Raw genomic sequence first — 20,517 nt, 5'->3', positions numbered from 1 at the left:
GGGAATCCTCCAGCCTGTGCCTGGGGAAGGCAGTTTGTGGCAGGGACACATCTCCAGGTCCACGCACAGCCATGGAGGGTCCACGCCCACGTTCTCTCCTTCGGGTCAGGCTGCACAGCGCACCCCTCCATGGTGGATCCAGTCTCGAGAGGGCTCCCACTGTGGATGGGCTGGGGTCTGACACCCCGCTATCCTCCCCGAGCCAGGGTGGGTGCGAGGGGGCAGCGCTGCTGGCACGGACAGGGCTGAGTGCCCGCAGAACAAGGGGTGCCGGTGGGGGTACACAGAGTGTGATCTCCAGGACGAGAGGAAATGGCCTCGAGTTGAGTCAGGAGAGGGTTAGAATGGATAGTAGGGGAAATTTCTTGATTAAGAGGATGGTCTAACACTGGAAAAATGTTGCCCGGGGCAGTGGTGAAGTCACCATCCCCGGGTATGTTAAAAAGGCATGTGGATGTGTCACTTAGGAGCATGGTTTAGTGGTGGGCTTGGCAGTTAACGGTTCGTACTCGATGATTTTAGAGAGCTTTTCCGACCTAAATGATCCTTTGATTCCGTGATTTCTACTCCCCAGACCTCCGTCTGTCGCGGTGCCTTCCCGTGTCCCCCCTCCCCTCCGCCCCCCGTTCCTGACGTCCTGAGCGCGGCTGCGGGAACACAATGAGGCCGTGAGGAGCGCGGCTGCTCCGGCTGAGGAAACGGCAGCCGGCTTCCTCCGCAGCCCTGCCCTGGCCCCGCAGCTCCGCGAAGCCTGGACACCATGGGCATGTCTGCGGAGGACGAGCGCGCCGCCAGCCCCAGAGGTAACGGGGATGATGCGCCCCGGGAGCCGGCGAGCTGGGCAGGGAAGGGATGCTGCTGCTTGCAGCACATTTTGGGGATTCCCCTGCCCTTCGGCTCACTACCCCCTCCGCCCTACGGGACCTTTTCCCTGTGCCGGGGCTGGTGCCTTGCGTCCTTGCGGGGTGGCAATTTGGCTGTGCTTTCTGATGGTGATGCCTGCGCCGGGGCAATACTATCCACCGTACATCTTATCCTCAAAGCTGCTGTCCTCCTCCCTAATCCTCTGGTCCCCAAGGCCGCCAGTGGCTCCCCAGCAGGGCAGGAGCCTGGCTTGGCACTGGATGATAGCCCCGCGGGGCTGCAGGGAGTGGCTGGGAATGGGATGGAGCGGGGGAATGATGAAACCAAGCACTGGGGACTGGGAATGGTGTGTGATAACTGTGCTAGTTCTCAGCCCTCCACTGTGGCCAGGAACTCTTTGGCATGGCTTCAGACCCTGCGTCAAGGGGGACACAGCTGCGTGGGTGCTTTGGGGAGACCAGGAGTCTCCAATCCTCACCTTAGCCTGGCTCTCCTTCCTGCGAGAGCTGCCTTCTCCCCATCCCTCCTGCTGACTCACTGCTGGAGTCTCAACCCTGCTGACAGGTTCCCAAGGACCCCCTTAGACAGCCCGGCATTGTGTTTGGGGGAGCAGCCGGGACGTGCACTCAGCCTGGGGACAACCTGAGTTGGCAGACTGAGTCACAGCATTCCAGGGCAGCCTTTTTGCTGCCATAGCAGCTGTGACAACCTGGGGCCATGCTGGTGGCATTTGGGGGGCCCTTGTGGAAGGACCCTCTTGGTGCCATGCTCCCCGGCTTCCCACATCTGTGTGTGCTTGGAAGTCCACCGGCAGCGAGCTTCCTGCCTCTGGCCTCAGGGGCCCTTCCTGCCCATTTGGTTGTGCTCACTGACCCCTGGCTTCATCCTCAGATGAGGAGTGGCCGGAAGCAGAGAAGGCTGAGAAGCTGGCGAGAGGAGCTGCTCTGAAATGGGCTTCGGGGGTCTTCTACCGCCCCGAGAAACTGGAGGGGCTCGGGCATTACCGGAGACGAGAGACACAGAGGAACAGCTCCATCCAGTCCCGGCTGAAGGTGTGTGTTTGCCCATCCCATGGACACTTGCAGCCACACACCCTCCTCAGGCAGGGATCCCAGCCATCCCCTCTTGCGTGATGAATCCTCTTTATGTCCTCTTTTGACAAAACTTTTGCCTTTGGCTGTCGCTTGGGTGAAGTGCAATTACTGGGGGGAGAAGGCTCCCTTCACCCTCTGCCTTACCCCCAGGCAGTGTCTGAAGTGTTAAAAGGAGTCTTCTGTGTCTCTGACCATCCTTCTATATAAAACAAGGGGGTTGAGCACATTCCATGAGCAGGACTCAGTGCACCCCATCAATGCCCCGTCCTAGCCCCGAAGGCCACCCTGCCCCACAGCTGGGAGGAGGCACAGAGCTCCAACCTGCCCCTGCCTGTGGGTCTCCACAGGGAAAAACTCAGTCTCTACACATTTGTAAGGGCTGTCACAGTCCCTCTGCACACCTCCCTCCTCACCCACCTCCCCTTTTGCATGACCCAAGAAATCAATAACTTCAGGACTGAATCAGTCTGAGCACCACAACTTTCTCCTGATAATTTTAGAGATAGTTTCTCCTCTTCTGACTCTGGATTAATTGTCTGGGAGGCCTCACTGAAAGCAACTTGCTTCTGGTGATTCTTGGCACCAGGAACAGGGAGTTAAATGAGTGGATAGGGCATGGAGATGTGCCAGTGCCACTGCAGGGCTGGAAACGATGGCATTCCATCTGGGGGGAGGGTTTATATAGCCACTGAGGCCCTTCATGCCTTGGGGGAACATGGGAGCCTGTGACCCACTACTCTTTTGCAGAAACAAAGTAACCTTTTAAAACTGAAAGAGACATCTGATGACTGTTTATCCGGGACCTTGAGGGGCTGGGAGAGTGCCTGCAATACAGATCATGCAGGGCTGGGGCAAACAGTGTACAGTTCTCTTGCCTTCTGGAGCTGCTCCACTGCCCCTCCATCCTTTTCTGCTCCCCAGTCAACTGTCCAGTCCTACCTGGAGGGGGTAAGTGCAGGGCTGGAGCAGCTGCGGTCGGCGGCCCAGGAGGTGCAGAGCGTGTGCCAGGACCTGGGGGCTGCACGATGGGCCCTGCTCGACAGCGCAGACCACTTCCAGGGCCTCCAGCAGATGAGGGAGCTGATGGAGGAGCATGTGCAGCTGGCCTCAGTGGTCCAGGTGCTGCCCCAGATCTTCTCGGGTAAGGCACCGCCCCAATCCTGGTCAATTTGGGCTGGAAAGCACAGGGGGAAACCTCAGTCCAATCGCAGGCTCTATGCAGGGCTGGTGGTAAAGCCTGAGCAGGTCACTCAGGCTTTGCCAGTTGAGTGAATGGAGGTATCCCTGCTTCCCCAGGGCCTGATCCAATGGTGTTGCCAGAGCCCCAGACCTTTCCCTCACCATGTCCTTGATAACCTGCATCTATGTTCCTGGTGCAAACCCCTTCATCTCCACACTCAGTGCTGGCATCTCTCTCCCACAGTCCATGAGGTTTTTTCCCATATCCTGCAGCTGCTCCATGGGCAGCATCTCTTGGAGGCCCACGTGGAGCTCATGATGGTGGAACAACTCCGGGATGACATCCTCTCCCAGCTGCACCTCCGCGGGCTCTCTAGCGCCCAGGCAACTGTGCTGTCCTACTTTGGTGGCCTGCAGGACCTCAATGAGAGCCTGGCCAAGCAGCTGTGGGACATTGTGGGCAGCAGCCTGCGGCTGGTGCGTGAGGACCCCGTTGTCTTTGTCACTGCTGTGAGGATCATCGAGCGGGAGGAGAAAATAGATGATACTCTGCTCTTGGAGGCCACCTTCCTGCCCCCTGGACGCCCAAAGGGCTGGAGGCAGAAGTTCTACCAGGTCCTCCAGGACACCATCACAGGAGCCCATTTCCATGCTCCCCGCATGGATGCTGAGGGGCCAGGGCTGGCCAAGCACCTGGCAGCGCTGCAGAAGGACATCGTGTCTGAGCTGCGTGTGGTGAAGGACCTGATGGTCCAGTGCGTCCCAGCTCACTACAACATCCTCAGCGTCTGCACTGCCACCTACCACCAGGCCCTCACCAGCCACCTCCAGGAGATCCTGCGGGAGGACCTGGACAAACAGGGACTCTTCCTCCTCCTCGAGTGGGCGCTCCGTGTGTACCACAGGTCAGCACCAACCCCAGCACCAACAAGCGGGATGCTGTGGAGAGCTGGCTTGTTCACCAGCTCATGGATGGGTTGGGAGAGTGTCCCTGGCTGCCAGGGGGTGACGACCAGGAGGGCAGAGGGATGGGTGGGAACTCCTGGAAAACAGGCCTTCCCAGCTCTGCCTCACTTCTGCCTTCCAGCCCAGAGATGATGGGTCACCCTGACCTCCTCCCAGAAGTGGATGTTTCTGCTCTGGATCCCTTGATGTCCTCTGAGCTTGTGGATCAAACAGAGAGGAGATATGTGATGAAAGTCAAGGTGAGTGAGCGGGATGGGGACCCAGTGACTCCCACTGAGCCAAGAATCTGCTCTGACAGCAGCTGCAGACCATGAGCCTGGGATGAGGCCCAGGATTCGCTGCTGTGCTATGTTTGGTCTCAAGGGAGTCTGTATTTGGCTTCTTGGGCTGCCTGTGGTGGGTGTCCATCCTGCAGGCTAGCGTGTTCGAGTGGATGCAGAGGACCCTGGAGGTGGAGTTCAAGGAATGGTTCAGGGAAGAGGAACCTGAGACAGACCATCAAGGCTTCTTCCAGTCAGCCTTGCCTGCCATTGTCATGCAGGTGGGACCCCAAGAACATGGGTACAGATGGGGCATGGCCATGCTGAGACCTTCCAAAAAGGTGTCCGTGGCCTGCAGGCTCCCCCTGAATCACCTCCACTTTCCTCTTCTGCTGCAGATGCTGAATGAGAACATCCAGGTAGCTTCCTTGATCACCGACTCTCTGCAGCAGAAGATCTACAACATGGCCTTGGAGGAGCTTGAGGCATTCCTGGGTCGGTCAGTGGAGCCACTCACATACCTGTCCACCCTCACAGACCCTGGGGTCATGGCTAAGCATCACAGGCTGGTGGTAGAGATCTGCTGTGGGGCACCCAATGCTCATCCAGGTCACAGAAGGCTCAACAGCCTGTCTTCCCATGGGGCTGCTGTCTCAGCCTTCAGGGGGCATCAGCTCTTGGGCCTGCTGCCCCAAATGTTTGTGTGCTGAGCCCTCCCCAGGGGGTCCAGAATGGGTCCCCTGTCCCACCCTGTCCAACAACCTGTCACTCTCCAACCTGGTGGCAGGATCTGAAAGGAGCCAAGTGAACTGGGAGGGTTGTGGGAGGTCCATGTGTCCCCAGGAGCATCCCAGGGCCAAGTGCCTGTGGTGGGACACCTGGGACTCTGCCTGCACGTCACAGCTGCCTCGCTGTGTTGCAGCCTGCGGGAAGCCCTGGTGCAGTGCGGGAAGGAGCACCAGCAGGACCGGGCCGTTCCCAAGTACTACATCTCCCACCTGCTGGCCGTGCTCAACAACAACCTGGCTCTCAGGTAACCTGCACCAGCAGCTGGTAGCTCTTGTTGCAACACTCACCCCCATCCTGCCTGGGACCAATGTTCCCACTATGTTTCCCAGGCTACCTGTACCCTCTCTTCTCTCTCCTAGCAATTCTGTCTCCTCCCTGCACCCTGACACTGCCTGCAGAGAAGTTCCTGCATCCCTCCAGGCTGCTCTAGACAGGATGCAGAAGAAAGCCACCCAGCTGCTGCTGGAAGAACTGCTCCAGGACCTGCAGGTATGCTGGTCCAGCACCTGAGGCTGACAGGGCTGCAACAAAGCTGAACTCAGCAAGAACAGCCCTACTGCAGCACCCCAGGCTCAAGTTTATTCCTGCCCAGGGTCCCTGCCATGTACTCTGTACCCTGCTATCACCTTGCAGACATCTCTGCCAGCCTGTCCCCAGACCTTGATAAACCACCCGATGTCTGTCGCCAACAGCACCACCCCGTATCACTGGGGCAGATGGCTCATGGCCCCCAAATCACTAACGGACAGAGACCAGGAGCCATAACCCCCCCGAGCTGCCTCACGCTCCTTCTTCTGGCTGCTCCATGGCAGCAAACCAGCTGGAGAGCAGCAAAGTCTGTGTGGAGGATACAAATCCATGTGCAACTGCCTGAGTCGTTTCCTGCTAGTGTAGTCAAATTTAGCTTTCCTGGAGTCTGGACCAAAAACCTGGAATAATTAACAACATTACTATTTAGGGCTTGAATACCATGAAAACAAAGGAAGAGCTAAAGGGTAAAGAGCTTGCAGGCAGCAGTGGCCCCAGCAGAAACAGGAGTATGTGCCTGCAAGCAGGAAGACAGGCAAGGACAGCAGGGCAGGAGTAGGAAATCAAAAAACATGTTATGTCTACGCAAAGGAAGTGGAGTGGAAATTAAAAATAAAATCACAGCAGGACAGGCCAAAAAGCAAGTGTGTGAGGAACAGCTCATTGCTCACACCTCAGGTGCACATCATGACCCAGATAAAGCCCCAAAATGAGGCTCTTAGGGTGTCAGGGAGGGACAGCCCCAGTGTTTCCATAATTTGCTAACCTTAACCACTCCGCTGTTTTTACACTGAGTTTTGGCTGGCCCCAAGCAGGGGCTTGGGGGCTTTGCAAGGCAAAGCAGCCGTGGTGCCAGGCAGCAGGTGTGGGTGTTGTGGTGCCGTGAGCTGGCAGCTCTGCGGTGATGCAGGGCACAGACACTGCTCCTTTGCTCCCTTCAGCCCCTCTGCCTGCAGCTGCCTTCCCGCAAGTGGCTCTCCGGGTCCCAGCTCGTCGGCAGCATGTGTGAAGTGATTGACAAGTATGCAAAGAACTTCTCCCGCGTCAGGAAACCCTTGTTCACGGTACCTCCTTCAAACTGCCTGTCTGTGGGACAGGGAGGCTGGGCAGTGGGGGGTCGTGCTGGGGTGCAGGATGCTGGGAGCACTGGAGAGTCTCTGTCCTCCGGAGAGTCCAAAGAGCACTGCCACACAGAGATGTTCAGGGCTTCCCCTAAATCCAGCTGTTTTCTCTGTCCCTTCGGCCAGGAGCTTCCCAGGAGATTGTTCCCATAGCTTGGTGTTGTATCAATCCCTTTTGCCTCTGCCTTTCTCTGGGGAGCTGGGGTCTGGACATGCAGGCAATGCCAGCACTAACAGCTGTCCCCTGCCCAGCTCCTGCTGGCGGAGAGCGAGCTCCTGGTGGCAAACCAGTACCTGCGGGCACTCCTGCAGAAGAAGATGGTGTGCAAGAGCCGGGAGGAGCGGGGCCAGCTGTGCCACCGCCTGCTGCAGGATGCCACGCAGCTCCGGGAGCTCTTCTGTGGCCTGGTGAGAGGGGCCTGGCTGCGGTGGGGTGCTGGGGCTGCACCATGGAAAGGGAGCATCACCTCATCCTCCTGCTCCCCTCCAGCCCACAGCCCATGAGCAAATGGGGCTCTTACACTTGGGTGGCTGTGAGGCCAATATGGGGGGAACTGACTGGATTAGGGACTCTGGGAACCATCACCCTGCCCAGCAGCTCCTGATGGGAGGGACATGCTGAATGGGAAGACACAGCTGCATGGGCTCAGGGCCCACGTAGGCACTGAGGATACAGCTGTATCCCCAGCCACTGTAGTGACCTCCTCTGGGTCTCACACCTGGCTGCTTTCCCTCCCAGGGTCTGGACAAGAGCCAGCAGAGCCTGGAGGCTGTTTTTGCCCTGCGGGAGCTGATCTGCCTCAAAGACCCAGCACTACTCAGCCTGGAGGTGCTGGGCTTCATCAACAAGTACCCCGATGTCAGGTAAGGTACTCCCTGCAGGAGGGGATAGGTGAGCCTGCTCGGGAGAGACAGTCTTGGGCTGTATGCTGTGAGGTGGCACAGGAGAGCAGGCAGAAACCTGAGCCTTTACCCCCTTCTCCCTGAGGTTTCCTTTTCCCATGCTCCAGATTTGAAGGGTTCTTGAAAAGTCCCAAGGGCAAAGGTGTGAAAAAAACCAGCAGTTCTGCCGTGGCATTTGCACATCTGTATTTGGTGGCCAAACAAACTGTGAAAAGTGACTAAACACCAAATTAGAAATGTCAAAAACAAATTCAAAAGGTTTGGGGGGATTGTTTTCAAGAAAATGCTACTTTGCCTGGTGACCAGTACCAGTTTTCCCCTGGCCTTGGTTTGGCTTCTCTGGACTGGGGGAGCTGTGCAGGACACGAGCAGTGCCCAGGCTCACCCCTGGCTCTCTGCCCAGCGATGAGCACATCTCCACCTTGCTGGATATCCGCGGTGACGTCTCCAAGGAAGTGCGGCACGTGGTGCTGGAAATGATGGCTCAGCACCCCCAGGTCCTGCCCGAAGGCTACCGGCCCATCTTCAGCACCATCCTGGTCCCTGTGCCAGAGCTGCCCTTCTGCCTTCGCAAGGGCAAGTGTGCCTGACCCTGCCTGGCACCGGTGCCCCGCTGGTCCCGGGTAGGGGCCGTGTGGGACAGCTCTGCGGCTGTGCGTGGTAAGAATGGAGGTGACGTGTGGCATCCCCTACACACAGCACCTTGTCCTGTGTTGGGGACAGTCTGGATAAAGGCCACCCTCTTCTGGTCTTGCCCTGTTAGAAGATTGTCCCCTGCAAGCACCAGTCCTGGGATCCCTGGACTGGGGGAAATCCTACCTGTAGCTATTTTGCTGGCCTGCTGGGACAGTGACTGGGGGCTGCTCAGGCCTGGCCCGTTGCCTGCAGGAGAAAGAAGAGTTGCAGAATGGACAGGAGTCTGCAGCTGGGGCAAATTCACGTCTCCATGGGGCTGCAGGGATGTTTGGGTTTCCCCAAGTCTCCAGACAGCTCCCTGAGCCAGTGTGTCCCAGCCATGGGAGGCTGTTACCATTCCAACTCTGAGGGACACTGGAGCCTTGCTGGGGCCAGGCTGGCCAGGAGGGTTTCAGCCTTGGGAGGTCCTCTGGGCTCAGCCCTGGGGTTGGGTGTTGCTGCTCCACCAAGCTGGGCCCTGCATGGCTGGAGTTGAGCAGCTGAGCCAGCTCATCGTGGCTCACGGATGCAGAGAAGAGCACAAGGTGGTCTCCCCACCCTGGACAGTGCCATCAGCCCTATCCCTGCTGGCACAAAGGGACAGCTCTGAGTTCCTGCTCACCTGCCAGTCTCCTGGTTCTGGCTCATTTGTCAGCATCCAATGCAGGATTGGAGTTGGAGACTCTCAAGCTGCATGGAGTGTGGTCGTGCCTGGTGTGTTGCCTTGCTCCAAGGTTCCTCCGTGATGGGCAGCATCACCCTGAGCACTGGCTCTCCCTCCATCCTCTGCTGCTGCCAGCCCTTGGCATCTCCTCCCAGGTGCCATATGAAGATCAGGAGCAGTCTGTGTCCCTGCCTACACCCTTGTGCCCAGCCCCTGCAGTGACCTGGGAGACCTCCATGCTCTACCATGCTTCCCACCCTGGGATGGCCCACACCCCACTGTCCTTGCATGGTACCACTGCTGCAAATAAAGGCCTAAGCTCTGCACTCGCTCTCCAGTGTCCAGGCTCTGCTCCCTGAAGGGTTGGGGCAGGGATCAGGGTATGTGGGTGGCACAGAGGGAGGGATCTATCCCTGTGTTCAGCATCACCCTAGATCTGGCTCCCTGTACCCTGTGCCAGCCCAGGAGATCATCCAGGACACAGGGGATGATGCAGACACTACATACCCATTGTCCAGGACAGAGGGGACCCCAGCCCTGGGTCAGGTGGCTGCAGTGCTAGAGGGATGCTCAGTGGAGGGCTCAACTTCAGCTTGAGGAGGTGCCCACTGTCCTCCCTGGGGCTCATGATGTGCTTGTCCAGCGGGGCACAGCTCCCACCTGCCTGGGAAGGTGTCTCCCCTTCCCACCTGCCCCCGTTGGTTCTGGCACTTGTTCACTTGCACCGCGGACATTGTTCAAAGGCTGGCCCTGAGCCCTGGGAACATCCAGCTGGGACCACCTCTGGCTCAGGCCAGGACTTCATGGCCATGTGGAAAAACAGCTCTAGTCCCAACAGATCTGAAACAAGTCTGAGCACGGGATAACCTCCCACCCCAGGCACTGGTGCCCACCCCAGCACATCCAGCCCCACTGCAAACCCAGCTGTGTGCCCACAGCCAGCCTCCTGTGCCCTCCATCACAGCCCTGTGGTGCTCTCCCACTCCAGCTCCACAGGCTGCAGTCAGAACTAACACAACCCATGACAGCAAAAGCCCAAGCCCTCCAGGTGTCTTTTGACAGTACCTTCCCATGTGCCTGTTTGCATGAGGCGTGGTACGTGCCTGTCACTGCTACCCACTGCAAGGCCACAAGGTGACCTTAACCCGGCCAGCTATGAGCCACGTGGCTCCCTGGCTGCTATAAAGCTCGTGGTCCCCAGGGGTTCAGCCTATCTCCTTTCAGGATGGCGTTCCTGTGGGTAGTCGCCTGCCTGGCCCTTGCCAGCGCCGTCTCAGGTAAGCGCTGCCCATGGGTGTGGGAAGGTCCTCGGGGTGCAGCAGGATGCCAGGGAGGGTGACACTGAGCCACCCATGCCAGCACAAGCTGCCCCCAGATAAGAGTCCTGAGCTTTTGGGTCACCCTTGTGCCCCTGTGCCTCTCCTGCAGGCTGCGGGGTGCCCGCCATCAGTCCCTCGGTGACCTACAACGAGAGGATTGTCAACGGGCAGAACGCTGTGCCCGGCTCATGGCCGTGGCAGGTGTCCCTGCAGGTACAGCACCATCCCGCTCCTGGGCACTGCTATGGCCAGTCGAGTGCCACTGTCGGGCACCGTGGGGACCTCTGCCTGTCCCCAGCTTGGGGGTGTTCAGCCAGCCCAGCCCCAGCTCTTCTCTCTTCCCTCCCCAGACCCGCACAGGATCCCACTTCTGCGGTGGCTCCCTGATCAGCCAGTACTGGGTCGTCACAGCTGCCCACTGCAACTTCGAGTAAGGAGTGATGCCTGGCCAGGGCCAGGGGCTCGGAGGGCGCTGGGCTCCTCTGAGTGGCACTCGGGCCAGCCCCAAAGGCCTGAGCAGCCCAGGGCTTCCTCCCCAGTTGTCCCCGTGGTGGCTTCCCTTGGGTTCCTCATGCCTGTGGCTGCCCCCAGTGCTGCTCCCAGCCGGGGTGCTGGCTGGACACACGCCCCTGACTCCCTCTCACCTCTCGCAGCCCGCGCACCCACGTCGTCGTCCTCGGGGAATATAGCCTTGCTTCCAACGCTGAGGCCATTCAAGTGAAGACCGTGTCCAGGGTGAGCCAGGAGACCTGGTCCTGGGACGGGGCTGCAGCTCTGCGCTGCGGCTGCTCCCACAGGGCAGGCATGAAGTGCTGAGGTGCTTCTCTCTCTGCAGGCCATCACCAACCCCGGCTGGAACCCCTACACCATGAACAACGACATCACCCTGCTGAGGCTGTCCACGCCCGCCCAGCTGAGCTCCCGTGTGTCCACCATCTGCCTGGCCCCTGCCAACCTGGTTCTGCCCAACAACGCCCGCGCTGTCACCACCGGCTGGGGACGCACCAACCCCAACTGTACGTAACCTGCAGCTTCAGGGAGGGCTGTGTGTAGCTGCTGTTCCTCCTCGGGGCTCTGAGGGTTCAGGGGTGCCTGTGGGGGTGACAAGTCCTGTATGTGTGGGAAGGGGGGAGCTGGGAAGTGGAGTAAACCTGTCTGAGTGTGTACCAGTGTGCACAGGGGTGTAGGTGTGTGTGAAAGCCAGGGATGACTGTGCACAGGCACAAGCCTGCCGTTTCTCAGGGCTGCCTGCACAAGGTGATCCTGGGGAAGAAGGGGTTTGTTGGCATGGAGGAGGAATGCACTTCGTATGGCAGCACCCATGCACCAGTGGAAGCTTGCCCAGGGCACCTGTGTGCTCTCCAGGAGACTCACAGATACCGAGGTGATCTAATGGTGCTTCTTTCCCCTAGCTCAAGCCTTGGCAGCAGTTCTGCAGCAGGTGACTGTGCCCCTGATCCCCCAGAACCAGTGCATGCAGTACTGGGGCAATAAAATCACCAGTGCCATGATCTGTGCCGGTGGGGCTGGTGCCACCTCTTGCCAGGTAAGGAGCTCCTGCTGCACAGGGTGGGTGGAGGAGGAGGAGGATATGTGGGGTCTTGCTGAGCTCCCATTGCATCCCAGGGAGGGTGGAAGAGCAGCGTACATGGGGTCTTGCACTTATGGAACCAGATATTTAAGCTGCAACACCTGGGGATCAGGCGGCTGGGGTGGCAGGGACTGGTCTGGAGCAAGTGCCAGGAGCACTAAGCAAGAATCTTCTCTGCAGGGTGACTCTGGTGGACCTCTGGTGTACCAGACTGGGAATGGCTGGATCTTGATTGGCATTGTCTCCTGGGGAACCTCCAACTGCAACATCAACACGCCAGCCATATACACTCGTGTCAGCCAGTTCCGTAACTGGATCGACACCATCGTTGCTCAGGGATAAAGCTGCTGCCAGTGTGATCCCTTTACTGGGATTAATAAAGCATCAGCATTTGCTTGTACCAAGTACTGCCTCTGGCTCCTTTCTTCTCACAATGCAGGGCAGGGTGAAAGACACATGGAGGAGCCTGGGGCACCCCATGCTTGTCCTGAACGCCAGCACTTCCCAGAGCTGGAGCTTGGTGCCCAGCTGGGACAGAGGGGGAACTACCAAACTAGGACAGGATGCTCAGGCAGAGGGGGAGCAGGGCTGGCTGTGGCTCAAGGGCTACTCAGGGGGTCTTCAAGCACACCCTGGCACCAACCTAGGTAGTGCTGAAGGTTGGGAGAATGGTCCTCCCACTGACCCAGGTGTGAGGTGCCACCAGGGAAGGGACTGTGGAGCTGCAGCTCTGCACCACAAAGCACTGCTCAGCTGGCAGTGAAAGGTGGGTGTTGGGTACACAGGATCCTAAAGGATCCCTGCCTGCAGTTTAAAGCCATGATTTGTGTAGCAGCTGGGAGCACAGAGCTGGAAGGGAGAATTGCCATGGGCAGCTCCAACTCTTGGGGAAGGTGGGAGAGGATGGCTGGAGAGCAGCACGCAGCTTCACACCTGCAGATCTGCCAGGTAATGGCAGGAAACTGAAGGCCACTGCAAAGGAAAATGTGAAGCTGAAAACAAATTTCAAGGCCAGGTGACAGGCTTTCACTTAAATGGGTTCTTGAGACAATAGCTGGTGGAAAAAAAAAAAGCCTTGTGTGATATGGGAGTAGCAAGACACATGCTCAATGAGTTACAATCTGGTTCTCAAAATAGAGCTGGTGATAAGGCACTGTGGAGAGAAGAAGCAGGATTAGACTGTCCCAACATGAGATGTGGGGTTTAGTTTTCCTTACCAGTGATGTGAAGGTGATACAACACCTTCACTGTGTGAATCACAGCCCCCAAAATGTAATCGCTCTATTAAGCAGAGTGTGTGACACTACACAGGGACACACTGATGGGAAGGGGTATGGAACATCAATGGAGGGCAAACACAAACAGTCTGGCCCACATGACTGAGTTTAAATAAAAATCTGTTCAATTAAAGCCTAGGGCTAACAAATTTTAGTTTGGCTGGGTAAGAGTTTGTTTTATTCAGTGGTCTGCTCTGAAGGGAGCATCTAACTCACCTTAAAGGCAAGTGAACAACAGAGATGTGGGGATGGACCATGCAGGCAGAGAGAAGTGGTGGCTGTAGGGAACTTCAAACAGGAATGACCAACTGTAGCACTATAGGTCATCTGGTCTGTGTGCTGAGCTGCCTGTCACCTCTGCCACCCCTGGGATGGGGTCCTCTGCCCCTGGAAAATCCTGGAGAGGAGGTGGCTCAAGAGGGGTGTGCATTGTTATTACTTGATATTACAAGTTTTCCTGCTGGTCCTTAAAAGCTGCTCAGACCAAAACTGGAGTGGTGATGAGCGGGTGTGGAGAAATCAGAGCATTCCTCTGGCTCAGTCTACAGCCAAAGAAAAATAAAGAGAATGTCCCAAAGTGCCTGTTCTGCCTCCCAACCATATCTTCCAGCAACAGCCTGAGTGCCTGCCTCATCCAGGGCATCCCATGGACATCCCAGCCCCGCACAAAGTCTGCCTTGGACAGCTCCTGGCCTGGCAGCTGTGGTAAAGAAACCAGCAAACCCTTTGATGGGCACTTTGGTACCTCTTGCTGTGATCTAAGAACAGAGGGGTGAGAACCTCCTGGCTCTCCATGTACTTACTGACCATCATTCCCAGCCTGGAAATCGTTGCCCTCCAGCAGCCAGCCCGTGGGTGATCCACCAGGCACAAGTAAGGACAGCAGAGCCATGGGGTACACAGAATACATGGACATGTTTTAGCAGACCGAGTACACCAAATAAATAATTCTGTACACTCTAACTTGAACATTACAGACTAATTACAATGGGTCTGACCTCATCTGACAGGACCTTAGAGTAGAGCCAGGACTCGAAAGGCAAGGCACAGAATGGGACACTTCTCAAGACAGTCCCATGAGGAGACCGACAGGATGAGACCGGAATCACCTCCAAACTGTTCCAACCCAGCACCGGAAACTGGGCAACCAAAAATAACATCGAGTGCCGGAAGATCTCCGATCCCAAGAGCTTCCCGGGAGGTGTCCTTCCGTAGTGAAAGGCAACAGGAAAACTCATCTGGGTGTTCATGCAGGAGCTGCTGGTTTGTATCACACCTCGCCGGGGCCGCGGATCTGCTCCACACATCGCTTCCACGCTCAGCAGACAAACAGTGCAACGGCCTCTGCAACAGCAGCCAGAGCTTGCCCGTCACACACGAGGGACTGACAGCATCACCAGGCAGGGGACAGGGGGAGAAGGGACAATTGTCACCAGGCAGAGCTCCCAATGCCCTCGGCACCCCGAGGGCGGAAGGCACTGAGCTCCACGATGCCGCTTACCACCGCACATCCCTGGTGTTCACATTTATTTCTTTGGGAAGTTTTCTGCACAGTAAGGCACAGCTGACATGCAGGCACTTGACTTGGAGTGCTGCACTCTTAATCCAGGGTGAAAGAGGAGACTGAGTGGTCAAAAAAAGCACCAAAACCCTCCCAAGAGTGGTGAAGGCAACTTGGGGCTGGGTACATGCACTGAGTGGTACAGTGACACTTTCTGGGAGAAAGCTGAGTGGTTGAGAGGCCTGGACACAACCACCCTTCCTGCAAATTCTAGGGCTCACAATGGTGCCAAAGAAGCCAATGTCTGTGTTGCTTTCCATCATTTAGAAAACTAAATTAAGTGAAAGAACTGAGATTTTAATTTATCCCACCTCAAACCCCCCCAAATCTTCAGTATCATTATTTAAAATAACATGGCCCCACACAGCCTAATTAGAAGCCTGTAACAGCCACACAGTAGCTGCCCTATGTGGTACAAGACTGAGCTGAGCCTGCACTGCAGGTTCTCAAAGGCACTATACATAAGCTTTTACCTTGCCCTAGGACTTGCCACAGCTCCTGCAGAGCCAAACCCAGAGCTGCTGCCCAGCAGCCAAGTGAACTATCATTCCTATTCCAGTTTGTGCATCAGATAAAAGTTGGCTCTCTTAGTACTGCAGCCAAACACCCGGGTAGACAACAGGACTGAGAAACGGAGCAGGGCCTCAGAAATGGTGTAAATTACCAGAACAGAAAATATCTGGCCTAAAAGAGGAAAGTGCCCAGATTCCAAAGAGTGTGAGGGTTTATCATGTCCAGAACAAACACGTGAAGCAGGCCCTACACTGCAGCTGGTTTCCACATCACTACCAAAGCAGGCAGGTCTGAGCCCTCTCGTCTGGGCTTGAGCTCCTGACAAGGCTCTCAAGCTTTCCTTCACGTACAGCTGTGTGCTTCCAAGAACAACACAGAGCAGGAGCATCTGGATGCTATCACAACTGCAGTGTTAAACCTCTTCAGAATCAAAGGAAGGGTGGTTTCTACCCCCACTGGGTTGACGTGTTAAGATTTTTAGAAGCCTGAGTGAGAAGTAAATTAAACATGGTAACTGCTTATGGAAAATACACTACGTACTCAAGAACTTGGATGCGAATCTTTAGACCTCTTAATGCAATTTCTGGAAGACTTTTTTGCATTCTTTTCCAATAACCAACAACAAAAATAATAAAAATCAAGGAACCAAGAGGCCACATTCTTTGAAGCTGTAATTCTCTCCCCCAAGAGAGTAGCCGAACTCCCAGGACAAAAGGATGGGATTGTTTTGCACAGTACTGCTAAGTTCCAAAAGACATTCTAAATTCCCTTTACTCCTCAAAGAGCATCTCACCCAGAAACAGCGAGGAGAGGGCTGTGCTTGGACAAGGACACACCACAATTTGCCACTAGGTGTCATTCCAACTCCACTTCCCCTGCGTGAACCAAAGCAGGCAAAGCAGAAGAAAACTCAGATCTGCACCCCAGCTAATACAGAGACTGCATGGCATGGTGGTCTGGAACAGGCAGGTGTTACCTCTGTCCTCCCTGCACATTCAGGACCAGAGGAAGGTTTCCAAAAAACACTCTGCAGGCCAAATTAAGAACCACCATTAAGAGTAAAAGCACATCAAAAAAATTAAATGAAAGAGCAGAAAAAAAAAATTTCAGAGAGATTTTAGTTTCTAAAATCCCCAAAAAAAGGCACTCCTGAAAAGTGTAAACTCCTGAGACTTAAGACCAACTGAGTACTGAGCTGCTCCTGTGGGATGAAGACAGATGATCAATGTAATTCACAGTGAAGAGCTTCTTAGAGGACAGATTGAAGGCACCTGGACTATGGCTCAGAATTACAGCACTTTGCCTGTCCCCAACCCCCACACCAGACCCAAACTGGAAACCTGTCCCTCTTGCAAGAATAAAAGCACCTGAGGAATTGTTCTTAAGCTGGAACTTCCAACGTGGCATTTGGACCATCACAGTTTTCCAGACTGAGTGAAAGATCACTGAGGACTCCAGGGTCACTTGGACAGAGGTCTGTTCATCTTCCCTCAGCCCACACGTCTGGCTACAAAGTTCCTACAAATACTGGATTTAGGAAAAGAAGAGGGAGCGAGCCAAGAGTGTTAAAACTGAATGATGGAAGGAAAGCCTGTAAAGATTTTCCCCAAGTTTACACTGTTTTTTTCCATGCAAACAAGAAAACGTTGCATTTGTGAAAAGAATTAGAGTTCTTTTTTTAGAAAAGTCAAAGCTCTTTATGGGATGGCCTTGGTCCTCTTCCCACAAGTCCCAAGCAGTGGACTGCCCGAGGACCGGAGACACCTCAATACGGAGAGGCAGCTGCAGCTATCCAGTATTCTCATGTACATGAGGATCCTCCCTTCTGCCAATTCTCCCCTAGTCACAGAGCATCACCACCAAAACCTGACACTGTCAGAAACCTACACAGCAACCTCCTGCTTCCCAAAACATATTCCAGCCCAAAGTAACCACAAACGATCGCTCCAAACTTCTCCTGGTGAAAAAACAGTTGTGGAAAAGATCAACAAAGCAAAAATTGTCACAGATGAGAAGATTCTTGTTCTGCTTTGTGAAGGTGGAGAAACAAGCCTGGTTACCCCAGAGCTTTATGTATTCCTCATCCCATAAGAGAAGGATAAAGGAACAGCATGGGCAGGCATCTGTGCATTTTGATGATCTAGTGGTTAAGGGGAAGGGTCTCAGTTCTACAAGTCTTGGCTCAGTTCATCAGGTTGACACCCTCACACAGGCAAAATCCCTGTTTTATGGATAAACATGCAGGATAATCTGGGGAGGTAAAAGCAATCACAGTGCTTCAAGTGAGCTCCAAACACACCAAAGCCTCTTCAAGTAATGGCTCAGAACCAGAAGAGCTCCGAGGGAGCCTCCTGCCACCACCTGACCTGCAGAGCCCCCAGGGTCCAGCTGATAGTGGCCTTAGAGGGGCTCCTGCTTTTGGAGACCTGTTTGCAGTACCACGAGGGACACCAAACTGTTTATGAAGCACAATGTAGCAAGCTGCCTGCTTTGTCAGAAATCACATCTAGTTTATAGCTCATGGTAACAAACTAGGGAAAAACAACGTGAAGAGGTAAAAGATGCTGAAAACATTTTTGTTTGCAGACCACAGAGTTGAAAGAAACCCAAAATTTGCAGAATTCTGCAGTACCTGTTAATGCTGATGGAAGAAAGACTGTGTGCGACATGGTAGGACAGGTTGCTCAGAGAAAGGGCAGCCTGCAGAGGATGTGAGGTTTTCAAAATAACAGGCAAAACCACGCAAAGGATTTCAAATTCACTCCTGCTACACATAGTGGCTGTCCTCAAGTTTCTTCTGTTGCATTCCCCACCACATGCTTGAGCACACCAGGCTATTTACAGCCCATCCCACCTTTGGGGCCGGAAGCACACCCCCAGAAATCCCCCTTTCATTTTTTGCCTCAGCACAGAAAACTCAAATCTTCTCCCACTAAAGCAGCTTTGCTGTTTGCTGACTAGGAGTGACTGTGAGAGCTCCTTGGAGATGTGACTGACCACTTCAGCCCTGCTGACACTGAAACACAGTAGCACAGGCATCAATCCTAGGAAAAGGCCAAGCTCACCAGCCCTTGAGCTTGGACTGCCTGCACCTCCAGCCCAGAGCCAAGCAAGCCCTTCCCAAGTGCACAGCACAAAGCGAATTGTGTGGCTTCGTAAGAAAAGTTTCGAGCACCAGCATTTTCCTTCACTGCTGATCTTGTCTCTGCTACCATGAGAAGCCAAATCCATCCTGTGCCTCTGCCATCAGCCCCACTTTACTGCTCTAACTAGTTGGGAAGATATCTCAGCAGGCTTGCACAAAGCTCAGCTCTGCAGCCCCCACCTCCCCTGAGAGTCCTTCATAAGAGGCCACCTCATCAGCTACGTGGCACAAGGACACCTGAAAAGCAGCTTTTTCCTGGTGAACTTAAGTCACCCCTCACAGCTCTAGGGGATTTGTACAATGTCTCCAGGGTATTCTCCCTGCTGACACTCCTAGACCAGGCTTCCACTACTCAAGCGCTCACCCTGATGCTATGGAACCACTACTGGCCACCCCAACAGCTCCCACACCACTGTCCCAAAGCAGGGATGGCAGTGCTGGGGCAGCACAGGCACACAAAGCAGGGGAGCCCTGTCAAATCTTTGGCCTGGAACCACCAAAGTCTGGTGCAGTGACGTGGTCAGTAACACTGTGCTTACAGTGGTTATAGCCCATCCCAGCTCTGGGGTGGGAAGCACATCCCTAAAACTTCCTCCCTCTTTTTTCCCCCTTAGCACAAAAAACCTCAACCTTCTCAATCTTCTTCTGAAGGGTGCAAGGTGTGTTACGTGTCAGAGACACAACAGAGCCACAAGAAAAACAAACCCTGCACGACAGGCACTGGTCTTGCTGCAAACAGGGAAAGGACAATTCCAGGGATAAACCTTTGATGTCAGGCAAGTGAGCCTTGACGTCATCAGGAGGATGGCAGCCCTTGGGGGAAACCTCGCAGCTTCCCAGCCCTGGTGGAAAACTGCTGTCTGGCATCTCTTTGGTGAGGAGCTGGTGGGCAGCACACCAGTGAGTCAGAGCTATCCCACTTCTAACTGCACATGACTCATTCCAGTTTCACTGCAAAGCCACCACGGAGTCTGACTAAACCAGCTCAAAATCTGTGTATACATAATTTTTAAATACATATACACCCCCACACGTGTATGTGCACACATGGGTGTGCATGCACAGACACACTAAGCGATTTCTTCTTTTTTCCATACACAAACGTGAGAAACTAAACGCTCTGCAATTAATAAATAACTATGAACAACCAAGCTCCTGGGCTACAGAAAGAGCTCTTCTCCCCACGTGGCTCCTTAATTCGTGCACTCCTTGAGGCTCTGAGCCCACAAGGACTCCCCCGTTTCTGGCGCGAGACCCCGTGGCACGGCTCGCAGGGTGTGACGGCCACCACAAGGTTCCCTCTCCTCCGCATGGGGTGAGGGGGACACCTCCTCATGGATGGGGGGAACGCCTGGAGGGAGGGAGGGAGGAACCTGGCTGTTCCTCACTGAGTGTGTGCACACCTGCAGCACAGAGGAGACCTCTGGCAGGGCGCCCGGCAGGCGCTCAGCCCGTGTACTGCTGCTGGTAGCGCAGGTTGAGCTCCCGCAGCTCCCGCTCCCGCACGCGCCGCGACTTGTTGGATTTGGTGGAGCGGCTGGAGCGGGTGGACTGCGCTGACTTGGTGCTCTGGCAGCGGGAGGACGCCCTCTTCAGAAGGTTTTGCGAGATGGAACGGTGCAGGTTCTTCATGGAGGAGGAGGCGGCCATGCTGACCACCCACGGGTGCTTCAGGGCCTGAAGGGCCGTCATCCTGTCACTGGGGTCCACCGTGAGCAGACGGTCGATGAAATCCTTGGCCAGGTTGGACACACTGGGCCAGGGCTGAAACACAAAAGAGATGGTTGGAATGAAACATCCCGGCACAGCTTTGCTGATTAATTAATTCTTCCCATGTCTGCAAGGTGCTTTGGGGCGTTGTGCTGCTTCCCTTCTCTCTTTTACCCTCAAATCTTCCAAGCTGTAACTAGCAGTATCTGCCCAAGAATGAGACACAATTACTTCATGTTAGGGGAAGAGGCTGAAGTATGGAAAACATCTGCAGGTACACAGGTGCAGAGTAGATCCCTCCAGCAGCTGGATTCAGGCACTCAGTAGCTGATCCTCCAGCCTGCAGACACTTCCACAC

The 20,517-nt window shown here is 55.2% G+C and overlaps 3 protein-coding genes across 7 annotated transcripts in view; 2 read left to right on the top strand and 1 right to left on the bottom strand.

Annotated features, from left to right (window-relative positions):
- Positions 1-699: 699 nt before the first annotated feature.
- EXOC3L1 (exocyst complex component 3 like 1) lies at positions 700-9,374 on the top strand. Of its 3 annotated transcripts, XM_088062232.1 has the most exons (14): positions 700-803; positions 1,756-1,916; positions 2,880-2,906; positions 3,018-3,099; positions 3,382-4,042; positions 4,225-4,342; positions 4,519-4,644; positions 4,762-4,862; positions 5,286-5,396; positions 5,512-5,641; positions 6,622-6,744; positions 7,054-7,209; positions 7,541-7,665; positions 8,108-9,374. In XM_088062232.1, the coding sequence occupies exons 1-14, from the start codon at positions 761-763 to the stop codon at positions 8,292-8,294; spliced, it is 2,151 nt and encodes a 716-aa protein (XP_087918358.1). In that variant the 5' UTR covers positions 700-760; the 3' UTR covers positions 8,295-9,374. The 3 variants fall into 3 exon arrangements, with proteins under 3 accessions (XP_087918358.1, XP_005526328.1, XP_087918357.1); XM_005526271.3 differs by having other exon boundaries at positions 2,880-3,099; XM_088062231.1 differs by having other exon boundaries at positions 2,880-3,099; positions 7,812-8,250.
- An 857-nt stretch (positions 9,375-10,231) lies between these two features.
- CTRL (chymotrypsin like) lies at positions 10,232-12,353 on the top strand. The gene is made up of 7 exons (XM_005526270.3): positions 10,232-10,320; positions 10,472-10,575; positions 10,713-10,792; positions 11,016-11,097; positions 11,198-11,378; positions 11,775-11,908; positions 12,134-12,353. Exons 1-7 carry the CDS (start codon positions 10,269-10,271, stop codon positions 12,293-12,295), a joined length of 795 nt encoding a protein of 264 aa, XP_005526327.2. The 5' UTR covers positions 10,232-10,268; the 3' UTR covers positions 12,296-12,353.
- A 1,773-nt stretch (positions 12,354-14,126) lies between these two features.
- Positions 14,127-20,517, bottom strand: part of PSKH1 (protein serine kinase H1) — a 30,976-nt gene continuing 24,585 nt past the window's right edge. For all 3 annotated transcript variants that reach the window (XM_014255522.2, XM_005526269.3, XM_014255521.2), the window contains exon 4: positions 14,127-20,213. In XM_014255522.2, the coding sequence (XP_014110997.2) occupies positions 19,896-20,213 (318 nt within the window). In that variant the 3' untranslated portion in view covers positions 14,127-19,895. The remainder of the gene's footprint in view (positions 20,214-20,517) is intronic.

Source organism: Pseudopodoces humilis, chromosome 14 (assembly GCF_049639895.1).
Source record: "Pseudopodoces humilis isolate 2021_Gansu_Grassland_sample_001 chromosome 14, ASM4963989v1, whole genome shotgun sequence".
NCBI classification, from domain to species: Eukaryota; Metazoa; Chordata; class Aves; order Passeriformes; family Paridae; genus Pseudopodoces; species Pseudopodoces humilis.
The sequence above is the reverse complement of the archived record's forward strand: the minus strand, read 5'-3'. Positions and strand labels throughout refer to the sequence as shown.

Bases quoted from the DNA above. Each gene is read 5' to 3' on its own strand.
- EXOC3L1 (XM_005526271.3), top strand. From the start codon at position 761: ATGGGCATGTCTGCGGAGGACGAGCGCGCCGCCAGCCCCAGAG. The intron at 804-1,755 runs GTAACGGGGATG...CTTCATCCTCAG, and splicing joins GCGCGCCGCCAGCCCCAGAG to ATGAGGAGTGGCCGGAAGCA. The intron at 5,642-6,621 runs GTATGCTGGTCC...TGCTCCCTTCAG, and splicing joins AACTGCTCCAGGACCTGCAG to CCCCTCTGCCTGCAGCTGCC.
- CTRL (XM_005526270.3), top strand. From the start codon at position 10,269: ATGGCGTTCCTGTGGGTAGTCGCCTGCCTGGCCCTTGCCAGCGCCGTC. The intron at 10,576-10,712 runs GTACAGCACCAT...TTCCCTCCCCAG, and splicing joins CGTGGCAGGTGTCCCTGCAG to ACCCGCACAGGATCCCACTT. The intron at 10,793-11,015 runs GTAAGGAGTGAT...CACCTCTCGCAG, and splicing joins GCTGCCCACTGCAACTTCGA to CCCGCGCACCCACGTCGTCG.